Source organism: Schistocerca gregaria, chromosome 3, assembly GCF_023897955.1.
Source record: "Schistocerca gregaria isolate iqSchGreg1 chromosome 3, iqSchGreg1.2, whole genome shotgun sequence".
Taxonomy (NCBI): Eukaryota; Metazoa; Arthropoda; class Insecta; order Orthoptera; family Acrididae; genus Schistocerca; species Schistocerca gregaria.
The window spans coordinates 206,040,243-206,054,039 of record NC_064922.1 but is presented as its reverse complement, the minus strand read 5'-3'; the positions used below and the strand labels follow the sequence as shown (position 1 = coordinate 206,054,039).

General features: G+C 42.7%; 1 protein-coding gene across 3 annotated transcripts in view; it reads right to left on the bottom strand.

Moving 5' to 3' along the window:
• Positions 1-13,797, bottom strand: part of LOC126354357 (peroxisomal leader peptide-processing protease-like) — a 1,193,162-nt gene that overhangs the window by 243,168 nt on the left and 936,197 nt on the right. For all 3 annotated transcript variants that reach the window (XM_050003932.1, XM_050003933.1, XM_050003934.1), the window contains one exon: positions 8,860-8,958. In XM_050003932.1, the coding sequence (XP_049859889.1) occupies positions 8,860-8,958 (99 nt within the window). The remainder of the gene's footprint in view (positions 1-8,859; positions 8,959-13,797) is intronic.

Here is a 13,797-nt window from a genome sequence, read left to right as displayed (position 1 = left end):
TCGAGAAATAGGAGCGGGAGTGTCACTGAGATGATACAGGATTTGGGGAAGACATAATCAAAACAAAGGCGTTTTTCGTTGCGTTCGAACTTCTCACGAAATTTCAATCATCAGCTTTCTCCCGCGAATGCGAAAATGTTTTGCTGACGTCGAACTACATAGTGATAAAAGATGATCATAATAAAATAAGGGTAATCGGAGCTCACACTGAAAGATACAGGAGTTCGTTTTATTCAACGCGCAGAAAGAGATTGGAATAATAGACAATTAATGTGAAGGTAGTTCCTTGAACCCACTGTCAAGCACTTCAGTGTGACTTTCAGAGTATCCATGCAGACTGCAGAAACATTTCCCCTAGCAGTCACAATAATAGGTTTTTTATTTGTCACACGACCGGTTTCGGGCTTCCGCCCATCTTCTGGTGTTTATACATTCATGTACATGTTTATAATGCTGGTGATCACTGTGTAAATACAAGAAAAGGACGTGAAAATGATAACTGTGCAACTAAGTGGAAAAACTGTCACCACAGCGTAACTACACTGCTGGCCATTAAAATTGCTACATCACGAAAATGACGTGCTACAGACGCGAAATTTAACCGACAGAAAGAAGATGCTATGATATGCAAATGATTAACTTTTCAGAGCATTCACACAAGGTTGGCGCCGGTGGCGACACCTGCAACGTGCCGACATGAAGAAAGTTTCCAACCGATTTCTCATACACAAACAGCAGTTGACCGACGTTGCCGGGTGGAACTTTGTTGTGATGCCTCGTGTTATGAGGATAAATGCGTACCATAACGTTACCAACTTTGATAAAGGTCGAATTGTAGCCTATCGCGATTGCGATTTATCGTATCGCGACATTGCTGCTCGCGTTGGTCGTGATCGAATGACTGTTAGCAGAATATGGAATCGGTGGGTTCAGGAGGGTAATACGGAACGCCGTGTTAGATCCCAACGGCCTGTAACGAATCGTGCAGCCACGGCTCGATCCCTGAGTCAACAGATGCGGACGTTTGCAAGACAACAACCATCTGCACGAACAGTTCGACGACATTTGCAGCAGCATGGACTATCAGCTCGGAGACCATGGTTGCGGTTACCCTTGACGCTGCATCACAGACAGGAGCGCCTGCAGTGGTGTACTCAACGACGAACCTGGGTGCACGAATGGCAAAACGTCATTTTTTCGGATGAATACAGCTTCTGTTTACAGTAGCAGGAAGGTCGAATCCATGTTTGGCAACATCGCGGTGAACGCACATTGGAAACGTGTATTCGTCATCGCCATACTGGCGTATCACCCGGCGTGATGGTATGGGATGCGATTGGTTACACGTCTTGGTCACCTCTTGTTCGCATTGACTGCAATTTGAACAGTGGACGTTACATTTCAGATGTGTTATGAACCGTGGCTCTACCATTCATTCGATCCCTGCGGAACCCTACATTTCAGCAGGACAATGCACGACCGCATGTTGCAAGTCCTGTACGGACCTTTCTGGGTACAGAAAACGTTCGACTGCTGCCCTGGCCAGCACATTCTCCAGAGCTCTCACCAATTGAAAACGTCTAGTCAATGGCGACCGAGCAACTGGCCGTCACAATACGCCAGTCACTACTCTTGATGAACTGTGGTATCGTGTTGAAGCTGCATGGGCAGCTGTAACCTGTACACGCCATCCAAGCTGTGTTTGACTCAATGCCCAGGCATATCAAGGCCGTTATTACAGCCAGAGGTTGTTGTTCTGGGTACTGATTTCTCAGGATCTATGCACCCAAATTGAGTGAAAATATAATCACATGTCAGTTCTAGTATAATATATTTGTACAATGAATACCCGTTTATCATCTGCATTTCTTCTTGGTGTAGCAATTTTAATGGCCAGTGGCGTATAATAATGATGCTTCATCTTTATGTAAGTACAGTTTTTTTTTCGAGAAATGCTGCCTTGCCATTTACAATTGTCCCACTTGTATCTGTTTAGTCACCAGCAAATATTTTTTTTTGTATTTATACAGTGATCACCAGCAATATAGACATGTACATGAATGTATAAACACCTGAGGATGGGCGCAAGCACGAAACCGGTCGTGTGACAAATAAATAACTTTTTATTGTGACTGGTAGCGAAAATTTTTCTACTACCTATAAAGTAACAGTGACGAAGTTCAATAGCATCCACTATGGATAAAATTCATCCATGTACACGTAGCTGTTGATGTCTCTGTTTGGGGGTGCTGACACACTCGTCCTCCAGTCGGTGTAGGCAAAGGTGTTTGTCTGCTGGGTTCCTCGCCGTCTCACAGAAGATCATAAAGAGCAACGATGGACCTTCTGTGCGGAATTGATAGCGGCTGATCTTGACAAGTTTTTGTCCAACATCATCACAGCGGATGAAACATGGGTTCATCACGTCGAACCGGAAACAAAATGGCAATCCACTGAGTGGCATCACACCGCCTCTCGTCTGAAGAAAATATTCAAATGCGCGCCCTCAGCAGGTAAAGACACGACCACGGCCCTCTGGTATATGAAAGGGATATTCTGTTTGATGTCCTCCCTCAACGATCAACTCTGACGTGTATTGCGCTACCCTCAGAAAACTGAACAAACGACTTCAGCGTGTTCGTCGCCAAAATGATACAAACGAACATCTCCTTCTCTATGACAACGCAAGGCCTCACACAAGTCTGCTCACCCGACAGGACCTCCAAAACGTCATTGGACTGACCTTCCTCGTCCACTCTATAGCCCGGATCCCGACCATCCCATCTTCCATCTGTTTAGTGTAATTAAGGATGAATTCCACTGGAAGCCATACGTGGATGATGGGGAGGTTACTGATCCAGCAAGACATTGGCTCCGACATCGACCATGAATTTGAATCCTAAATAAAACCAACCTGCTTTCTGGAAATAAAAATGTTGCGGTATTTACTGAACGCCCTCAGAGGTCCATACACATTCAAAGATATGATGGCGGTATAGAACTTTTCTTGAAAATGAAATCTTCTTTAGGGTGAGCTTCTCATCTTTCAAAGAAGAAATTCTTATATGTACCATCAGAAAGCTACTGAAACCTTTATTGTCTTTTCGACAATACGAGCTAACACTCCAAAGATGTTCGGGCTCACATGCGGTTCCTCTTCGTCGAAATATCTTAGCTCAGCTCGTCTATGAGTTGATCCGCACGTGTCGCATTACACGCCCTAAATTTGACACTTGTGACCCTTTGGTTAAATAGTCTGGCTCATAGCAACTTTGCGAAATTGTATGAAACAACATTAATATAACATATAACAACAGTAAAAATAATGTCGGGAGCCGAATTAAAGACCCATAAATGATGCAGGCCACACAGTTGCGATTTGGTTAGATTAATGTTCATTCAGAAAGCAAACTAATATCGAAAGTGGACGTATTTAGAATAACTGTTACACTCGAGCGTATATCCATTTGACACAGTTCGATCATTCACAATCTCATCGCAATTTACAAGTCCAATACTCCACCTCGTTAACTACGCGAAATGTTACAGTTCATACCAGGCGCGCGGCTGCTCACCGCTCAGAGACTAAGTCCCGTGATACCACAGACCGCGAAATTTTCTAAGTCGTTTCACTTCGCGTCCCCGGTCGCGTTTCCCGCGAGCCGAGCATCCTCGCTCAACTGACTAAGGCAGTTCCCTTTCCTGAAGCCGTTCATTTGATTGGCTACACCTTATTCTACATGATTTTACATTTTAATATAGTTAAATAATCAAAGCTCGACAATTATCATGTACTAAATAAAGTAACAATAATATCCATTACATAATAAACGTTAAAGTATTTTACATAACACCAATACAATGTCCTTCTTAACCTAGAATGTTACGGCCAGTAACCTTGCACCAAAGTGCTTTCTGATAAAGAAATAGAGAACAAAAGTAATTATTATACACTAAACTTTACAACAAATATTCTATTGCATAATGATTCAATAAGGTGTCATGCTGTCATCGTTCAATATGTCTTGTGTGGAGCAAATGATGCTATTATGCTTAACTGAAAATACTGATAATTTAAATTTACTACATCTTTTAAACAAATAAAGTTGCAGCGATGATATTTACAACATTTGTCAGTTTAATGATGAGCTCCTATAGGAAGTGTCGATCGTTACAATCGACCAAAGCGTTAAGATTTTAACATTCAGGTCTTTCCAGAATGAGATTTTCACTCTGCAGCGGAGTGTGCGCTGATATGAAACTTCCTGGCAGATTAAAACTGTGCGCCCGACCGAGGCTCGAACTCGGGACCTTTGGTCTCATCTCATTCTGGAAACATCCCCCAGGCTGTGGCTAAGCCACGTCTCCGCAATTTCCTTTCTTTCAGGAGTGCTAGTTCTGCAAGGTTCGCAGGAGAGCTTCTATAAAGTTTGGAAGGTAGGAGACGAGGTACTGGCAGAAGTACAGCTGTGAGTACCGGTCGTGAGTCGTGCACCGGTAGCTCAGATGGTAGAGCACTTGCCCGCGAAAGGCAAAGGTCCCGAGTTCTAGCCTCGGTCGGGCACACAGTTTTAATCTGCCAGGAAGTTTCATTGAGGTCTTTGTTACAAAACTTGTTAATTTCACTTTAACAGTAAATCCTAAACTATTATAGATATGATCAATATTCAAGTTTTATTGGGATCACCATGAAAATGTATGATGGATGGTAGATTAAGATTACTGTGGCCTTCATTCCCTGAATCACTACAGGAGTATTCATTAATATTTCCCTTTATGGCCACTCTTAGGTCCGTCATATTTAACACTGTTGCGTCTCCCTGGCCACAAACAGCTTCTACGGGGTTTCCCTATGACGTAGGTTCTCGTCTGTCTCACTCGCTGACTCGCACACTACAGCACTTGGACCTCTTTCAGCACAATAGACGCCTGTGAATTCCCCATCTTGCGGCGAATCTGCGCTCTTTGTGGCACACGGTCCTGGAGGACAGAGCTCATTTCACAATTCCTGAAGGCTGACTCTTTCGGCCATATACTTAAATGAGGGCGAAATGCTCGTTAACTCACAACAATTTACGTCATCATCTGGTAGACAGAATAAAAATTTTCACAGCTTTTTCGTGATATACATACGAATACCCACTTCTGAGCAGTTTACGTACTTTTTTTACTATTTCTTGTAGGTACAACACATTAACCGAAGTTTTTGGTAGTACCAGACTCTTTCAACTGTGTTTTTTTCTTCAAAGTTTATATGTTTTTGCAGGCGCAAATTCAGGTAATAACTCTCACAAAACACCATTTTCTCTTTTGGCAGTTTATACCTCATTGGTCAACGTGAAAATTGAACTACTACCATCTATGAAAGGGAGTAATTCTGCTTCCCGATTCAAATACAGTGACAGACCACTTGCTTGAGCAAAAGAAGCACTGAGTCATGATAAAAATTTGTGGGGCGCTCTATGTAAGTTGTCTCTGTGCAGATTCTATGACCTTACTTTGTGTATTAGTATACGTTTCCATAATTTAAGCATAAATATGTGTTAACGCTAACGCATGCTAAGCTATAAATTCCATAAGAAGGTAGTTACTCTAAATGAATTACAGCATCGCTACCATCAAATGTCTCAGATAAATCTCAAAAGCCCACACCTGGCGATGTTTCATCACATAAAATTGTTTTATGTAGTAACTCAATGTATACTCGTAAACAGCTATCTCAGTAACTGAAACTGTGATTGTGTACGTATCCAAAAATTGCATTTAAGAAAGATAACAGTTGTACGCATTGCCTCCTTAAACATAGGAAGGCGATCGCAATGAATTCATTCGCGGCTGTGGCATCACCGTTCGAAAGAGAGGGATATTTTAATCTGTCTAAGATAATAGCCTGATTTACACTTCTCTTACACATGCGAATAACGATATTACATATCGGAACAGGCCGGACTGGCCGAGCGGTTCTAGGCGCTACAGTCTGGAGCCGCGCGACCGATACGGTCGCAGGTTCGAATCCTGCCTCGGGCATAGATGTGTGTGATGTCTTTATGTTAGTTCGGTTTAAGTAGTTCTAAGTTCTATGGGACTGATGACCTCAGAAGTTAAGTCCCATAGTGCTCAGAGCCATTTGAACCATTTTACATACCAGAAGGCGACAAAATTTTAGTAGCTTATCAAATTTTACCCTTATGATGCTTGGTTGGTTCTGCTTATTTATATGTGTATTTTAATTTCCTTAAATCTTCTCTTTATTGCGTGTTCCCAGTACGTTTCCTATCTTTAACGAATTACTGGATCCAGATTCCTACTCCCTTTTGAAGTTAAATTATTACAAGCTTCTGCGTCAGATGTAATTTTTTTTTAATTTCTCAATCCCGTTAATAGATATTGCGTTATGTGTTATGTATTCATTCACTGTTTTCCTTTTCCAAATGTTTGATAAGTATTTTTTTATATGTTTATCCAAGGATTTTTAAGAACTTTTATCAATATGTTACACTACTGCTCACAATACGAACCCACTTCTTGATCGTTTTTCGTCCTCCCGAGGACCCAATAAATCAGACTGTTGGTCAAGATTTTAAACATGGCTGTTGGTCATATTTTATGGAAATCTTCGCACTTCGTGATAACAATCATCTGCTCAGGATCATCACACGTTTTTTGTATCTGAGTCCATTGCATTCAACGCAACCTGCACATTTGTTATGGTGGTTAATCCCATTCTCATGGTTTTACTTTCGAAAAATTCTTTCTAACAAGTTTATCATGATCTACAGAGTCCGCCAGAAAAATGCATACACTCTTTGTCAGGCTCTATCGAGATATCGATATTATCGTTCGATTTGAGTTACCAGCGTGTTGTAGTAGGGTCTTTGGCTCAACAGATGTAAGTACTTTCATTTTGGTATTGAGAAAACAAGATGGTTGGAGCACGCTTGACATTCGAGCATCGAAAATGTATTCTGAACTGGTTTTTCAAGTTTCATACTTCCGCTGAAGTGCAACGTCAGTGGAGGCGGGAGTTTGAAACAGAACCACCAACCCGCCTAAATATTAAATGCATCATGCCATGTTTGAATTGCATGGAACGATATGTGATATTCACAAAGGAAGACTGCGTACAGCTACAAGTCCTGCTTCGTCGGTTCTCGTGTTAGAAACGTTTGTTAATTCTCCACAGATGTCTGCTACGGAATGTGTTCGTGAAGTGGGGGTTAGCAGTACAAGTAGTACGAAGAATTCTGAAAGTTGCAAAGTGGAAAGTTTACATTCCACGATTTCTGCACGCGATTAATGACGACGATCCTGATCGCCGAATGCAATTTTGGGAGTGGTATCAGCAAATGATAACTGATGACGAACGGTTTGTGACAAAGGTAGTGTGGAGTGACGATGCACAATTCAAAATTAACGGAACCGTGAATCGGCATAACAGCGTGTACTGGGCACCGAAAATCGACATGTTTATGTGGATAAAGCGGTCAATCTACCAGGGGTTCATGTGTGGTGTGGACTATCATCTAGGGGCTTAGTAGGACCCTTTTTCTTTGATGCTACTGTCACTGGAGAAGTGTAACTGGAAATGGTACGCAAATTTTTCGAGGTATACGTGCGCTTTGTGGAGCTGATGAATAGGTCTTCTACCAACAGAACGCGGCGCCACCACACTACCACCTAACTGTATGAGCTTTCCTGCATGTCAATTTTCTGGGGCATTGGACTGGGCGAGGAGGCCTCTTTCAGTTCCCTCTACTGTGCCAGATCTAGCACCTATGGACTTTTACTTGTGGGGAACTGTGAAAGATAAGATCTATCAACGTTATCCAGGAATTTCGCCAGGAGATTATAGCGACATGTGCCGCGGTCTCCACTGTAACATTGACTGACGTAGTTGCATCGACCGTTCGTCGTTCTGTTACGTGTATAGCCGCCAACGGTGAACATTTATAGTAACCATGTGCTAAACTGAAGGTTGTACAACATGTATGATCAATTATTAAATGTAAAATGAACACATAATTAGTACTTTTAGTTCCTTAACGTGTGTACACATTTTTTCCAGCGGACTCCGTACTTCTATATCTACAATACTCAGCAACTCAGGCTGCGATGTGTGGCGGAGGGTACTATTGTCACCTCCCTACCTTTCCTGTTAAGCTCCGGAGAAATAATCACAAACGAACTCCATACGCTACCAGTGCCCATTCTTATGACAATCGCTATTGATGCTACGTAGTGTAGGTTGGGGATCTCCAGCTGGCGAGAGTAAAATGTACTACCGTCACTGACAGGGATGGCTAACATTGCTATAAGTACCTCTCTCAGCCAAGGGACATACGGAGTTAATCAGACTCCTTACATGTTGTGGAGAGTCGAATAACAATCCAGGAATTTTCGTTGGGCCTTTCCTTGGGAAGCGCTTTTCGTGAGAATCATTTTGCTTGGATAAAAGGAAGGGATATGGACTGCACTTTAAAAATCCTCATTTAAACTTGAGTTAATAGTCATACAATAGTTCAAACCATAGCTTCGCACTAGACCACAATAAACCATAACGACACCTACAGTTGAAGCTGCTATCTTTGATGAATAGGTCTGCGAACCCACGGAAGTTTTGCGGCAGGACCTGCTGCTATGTCTCCAAAAATGAATGCTGCTCAATGAAGTCCAGTCTATAGGTTCCATAGTCCTCATAATAACATGAGCCGCTTCTAATAAAGAATTTCGGCTGCAACGTCAAATAGGAGCACTGACCCTGCAGCTTAGACGTGTATGGTGAAAGCCGCTCTGGTGCCGGGTTTATGAATGGCACCAAGCAGTTAACAGGGGAAGGGAGGCACGAGGCAGAGTACTTACGATGGAAAGCACCCAGCGGCCGCCGATTAATGTACCCGAGTGAGCGATGCTGGCGGCAGTCGCGACGTCCCACTCCAACATCACTCCGCAGACGTCCATCTGGAACACAGAGAGTACTTCGGCATAAAATAACTGTCACTCTTACCGTTGGCAAAGAAGACTGCGTATGTATACTGTCTGTTTACACAGAGAGCAGCTAGCGTACATCGTGAAAACTGAGATCATCCAACTTTATCGTAGAAGCTTTTAGATTGCTATTGGATGACACTATATAAGACACACTGCTCTACTTTCCTATTTATCTACATTGCTTTAGCCAGGTCTCAAAAATGAGATCGACAGGACGTGCAAAATGGCTAAGCAGGGATGGCTAGAGGACAAATGTAAGGATGTAGAAGCTTATCTCACTAGGGGTAAAATAGATACTGCCTATAGGAAGATTAAAGAGACCTTTGGAGAAAAGAGAACCACTTGTATGAATGTCGAGAGCTCAGATGGAAACCCAGTTCTAAGCAAAGAAGGGAAAGCAGAAAGATGGAAGGAGTATATAGAGGGTCTATACAAGGGCGATTTGCTTGAGGGCAATGTTATAGAAATGGAAGAGGATGTAGATGAAGATGAAATGGGAGATATGGTACTGCGTGAAGAGTTTGACAGAGCACTGAAAGACCTGAGTCGAAACAAGGCCCCGGGAGTAGACAACATTCCATTAGAACTACTGACAGCCTTGGGAGAGCCAGTCCAGACAAAACTCTACCATCTGGTAAGCAAGATTTATGAGACAGGCGAAATACCCTCAGACTTCAAGAAAAATATAATAATTGCAATCCCAAAGAAAGCAGGCGCTGACAGATGTGAAAATTACCGAACTATCAGTTTAATAAGTCACGGCTGCAAAATACTAATGCGAATTCTTTACAGACGAATGGAAAAACTGGTAGAAGCTGACCTCGGGGAAGATCAGTTTGGATTCCGTAGAAATATGGGAACATGTGAGGCAATACTGACTCTACGACCTATTTTAGAGGCTAGATTAAGAAAATGCAAACCTACGTTTCTAGCATTTGTAGACTTAGAGAAAGCTTTTGACAGTGCTGACTGGAATACTCTCTTTCAAATTCTGAAGGTGGCAGGAATAAATTATAGAGAGCGAAAGGCTATTTACAATTTGTACAGAGAGCAGATGGAAGTTATAAGGGTCGAGGGACATGAAAGGGAAGCAGTGGTTCGGAAGGGAGTGAGACAGGGCTGTAGCCTTCCCCCGATGTTGTTCAATCTGTATATTGAGCAAGCAGTAAAGAAAACAAAAGAAAAATTCGGAGTAGGTATTAAAATCCATGGAGAAAAAATAAAAACTATAAGGTTAGCCGATTATAATTCTGTCGGAGACAGCAAAGGACTTGGAAGAGCAGTTGAACGGAATGGGCAGTGTCATGAAGAGATGATATAAGGTGAACATCAACAAAAGCAAAACAAGGATAATGGAATGTAGTCGAGTTAACTCTGGTGATGCTGAGGGAATTAGATTAGGAAATGAGACACTTAAAATAGTAAAGGAGTTTCGCTATTTGGGGAGCAAAATAACTGATGATGGTCGAAGTAGGGGGGATATAAAATGTAGACCGACAATGGCAAGGAAAGCGTTTCTGAAGAAGAGAAATTTGTTAACATCGTGTATTGATTTAAATGTCAGGAAGTCGTTTCTGAAAGTATTTGTATGGAGTGTGGCCTTGTATGGAAGTGAAACATGGACGATAAATAGTTTGGACAAGAAGAGAATAGAAGCTTTCGAAATGTGGTGCTACAGAAGAATGCTGAAGATTAGATGAGTAGAACACATAACTAATGAGGAGGTACTGAATAGGATTGGGGAGGAGAGGAGTTTGTGGCATAACTTGACTAGAAGAAGGGATCGGTTGGTAGGACATGTTCTGAGGCATCAAGGGATCACCAATTTAGTATTGGAGGACAGCGTGGAGGGTAAAAATCGTAGAGGGAGACCAAGAGATGAATACACTAAGCAGATTCTTAAGGATGTAGGCTGCAGTAGGTACTGGGAGATGAAGAAGCTTGCACAGGATAGAGTAGCATGGAGAGCTGCATCAAACCAGTCTCAGGACTGAAGACCACAACAACAACAACAACAACATTAGGCAGAATTCTATGGATGATGCTGAGAGCGGTCTCTATGATGTGAAAACAAATTTGTGATGTACATTTTATTTAAGCATAATATAAAGAAATGACTTAGCATTATGAATTATATCACACAGCTCATATTAATTACGAGAGTGAGTCAAATGAAAACCTCAAATTTGTAATAACAAATCGAAATTTCGCGCCGTTATCCTGTAAGTTGGTAAGAGTGCTACAAACAGCGTGCAGAATGAGTGGCCTGTAGGTGGCAGCATAGTGCAGATGCATTCATACTGTCGCAGTATCAGTATAAAGAGGGCTGCCCCACTTGCGACTTGCACCAGGGAAGAACAGCGTTCTGTTATTCGGTTTTTACGTAGTGAAAGTGTGAAACCTATTGAAATTAATCGACGAACGAAGGTTCAGTACGGCGATGCATGTTTGTCACGGCAGGAAGTCTACGAATGGAGAAGGAAGTTCTCAAATGGTGTGACTTCAGTGGAAGGTGCTCCTCGTCCAGGTCAGGTACAACGAGTAGTGACTCCACAGCACATTGCAGCAGTTGAAGCCATAGTGAAGGAAAACCGCCGAGTGACACTGAATGACACTGAAGCATGTTTACAGATTAGTCATGGATCAGTACACCACATTGTGCATGATTTGCTCCAGTTTCACAAAGTGCTGCAACAATCACAGACCTGCATTTCGAGTGTCTTCCTCATCCACCATACTCACCAGACCTTGCCCCAAGTGATTTCCATATGTTTGGACCACTCAAAGGGAGGAAAGAAGTTCCGTTCTGATGAAGTACGACACGCGGTGGATGAGAGGTTGCACGGACTACCAAAAGATTATTTTTTTTCTAAACGAATTCATGCACTTTGTAAGTGCTGGAGGAATTGCATTGAACGTGAGGATGACATGTTCAAAAGTGATACAGCTTTGTACTACTTCTGCACAATTAATAATATTTAAAAAAAAGATACTCTTTAATGGAATACAACGAGTTGCCTAATGAAAAGTTCTTTAATTTAGCCTTGAACTCCACCGTATTACCCATAAGACATTTAATATACTCCGTCACATTGTTGAATACCCATCTAGACTTGTATCTCACCCCTTTCTATGCCAGAAGTTTTTTATAGCACGAAGGGCTTTCAATAAGCAACGCAACACATTTTCTTTGTTATTTATTCCACACTCTTCTGACTAAAAGACCTTATTTTTCAGGATAATCTCCGTTCAGTGTGTCGGCCCTACGTCACCTTACTGGCAGGAGCTGCATGACCGCCTGGTATCACTCTACTGGTCGTCGTCGGAGTCAACGTCTTGCTGCATAAACAACCTCCCCATCATCCACGTACTGCTTCCTGCGGAGTGCATCCTTCATTGGGCCAAACAGATGAAAGTCGAAAGGTGGGAGATGAAGGCTGGAGGGTGGATGAGGAAGAACAGTCCAGTGAGGTTCTGTGAGCTCATCTCGGGTGCGCCCACATGTTTGAAGCCTTATGTTGCCATGGAGTAGAAGTTCGTTTGCAATTTTGTGTTTTTATTTTATTTTATGTCTGGCTAGCTCCCCCCCCCCCCCACCCTCCACCCCCCCCCCCCCCACCCCCCGAGCAGAACCGTTCGCCGGGTTCCGGTCTTTCAATTTGAAGACACTTCGGTGGCCTGCAGTAGATGAGGATGATGGGATGATGATGAAGACAGCACAACACCCACTCTCTGGGCGGAGAAAATTCACTGACCCAGCCGGGAATCGAACCCGGGTCCAGAGGATTGACAATCCGTCACGTTGGTCATTCAGATACCGGGGGCGGACAATTTTGTGGTGATGAACACACTGAAATCTTTTCTTCATTTTCCTTAGGGTAGCACAATATACTTCAGAACTAATCGTTGCACCATGAGGTAGGACATCAAAGAGAATCTCAGAAGACCGTCCCCATGACTTACCGGCTGAGGGAGAGGCTTTGAACTTTTTCATCGGGCTAGGGGTGGTGTGGCCGTTTTGTTTCTGGTTCGAAGTGAGGAACCCATAATACTGAGTAGCTACTGTACTTCTATCCTAAAACATGTGAATAATCACTGCTGTTTATAGATTTCTCGTTCCATGCGACGGGCAGATCGCTTGATTTTCTTGCTGTCTCATTGGCTACGTATTTATAAGTACCCACGACATACTTCACCACTTATGGATGTATGTGATGTCCTTGGATAGTTAGGTTTAATTAGTTCTAAGTTCTAGGCGACTGATGACCTCAGAAGTTAAGTCGCATAGTGCTCAGAGCCATTTGAACCATTAAGCCGTATCTCACCACTTCAACATTTGGCATAGGAGTATATCAGACACGAAAGTACTTTCTGTTGTGCATCACAAATTCAAATTTTGTCCACTGTTCCGATGGCTGTCATGCATCCATTATTGTTGAATAAAGCATTTATTTGTTCCACAGATGGTTCAAATGGCTCTGAGCATTATGGGACTTAACTTCTGAGGTCATCAGTCCCCTAGAACTTAGAACTACTTAAACCTAACTAACCTAACGATATCACATCCATGCCCGACGTAGGATTCAAAACTGCGACCGTAGCAGTCGCGCGGTTCCAGACTGTAGCGCCTAGAACGGCTCGGCCACAAAGGCCGGATCCACAGATGGTACATGTATAAAAACGCGTTTCCCGTTGATAACAATTTCAGTTCTGTTATACAGGGTGTTACAAGAAGGTACGGACAAACTTTCAGGAAACATTCCTCACACACAAATAAAGAAAAGACGCTTAATTTCCATGTTAGAGCTC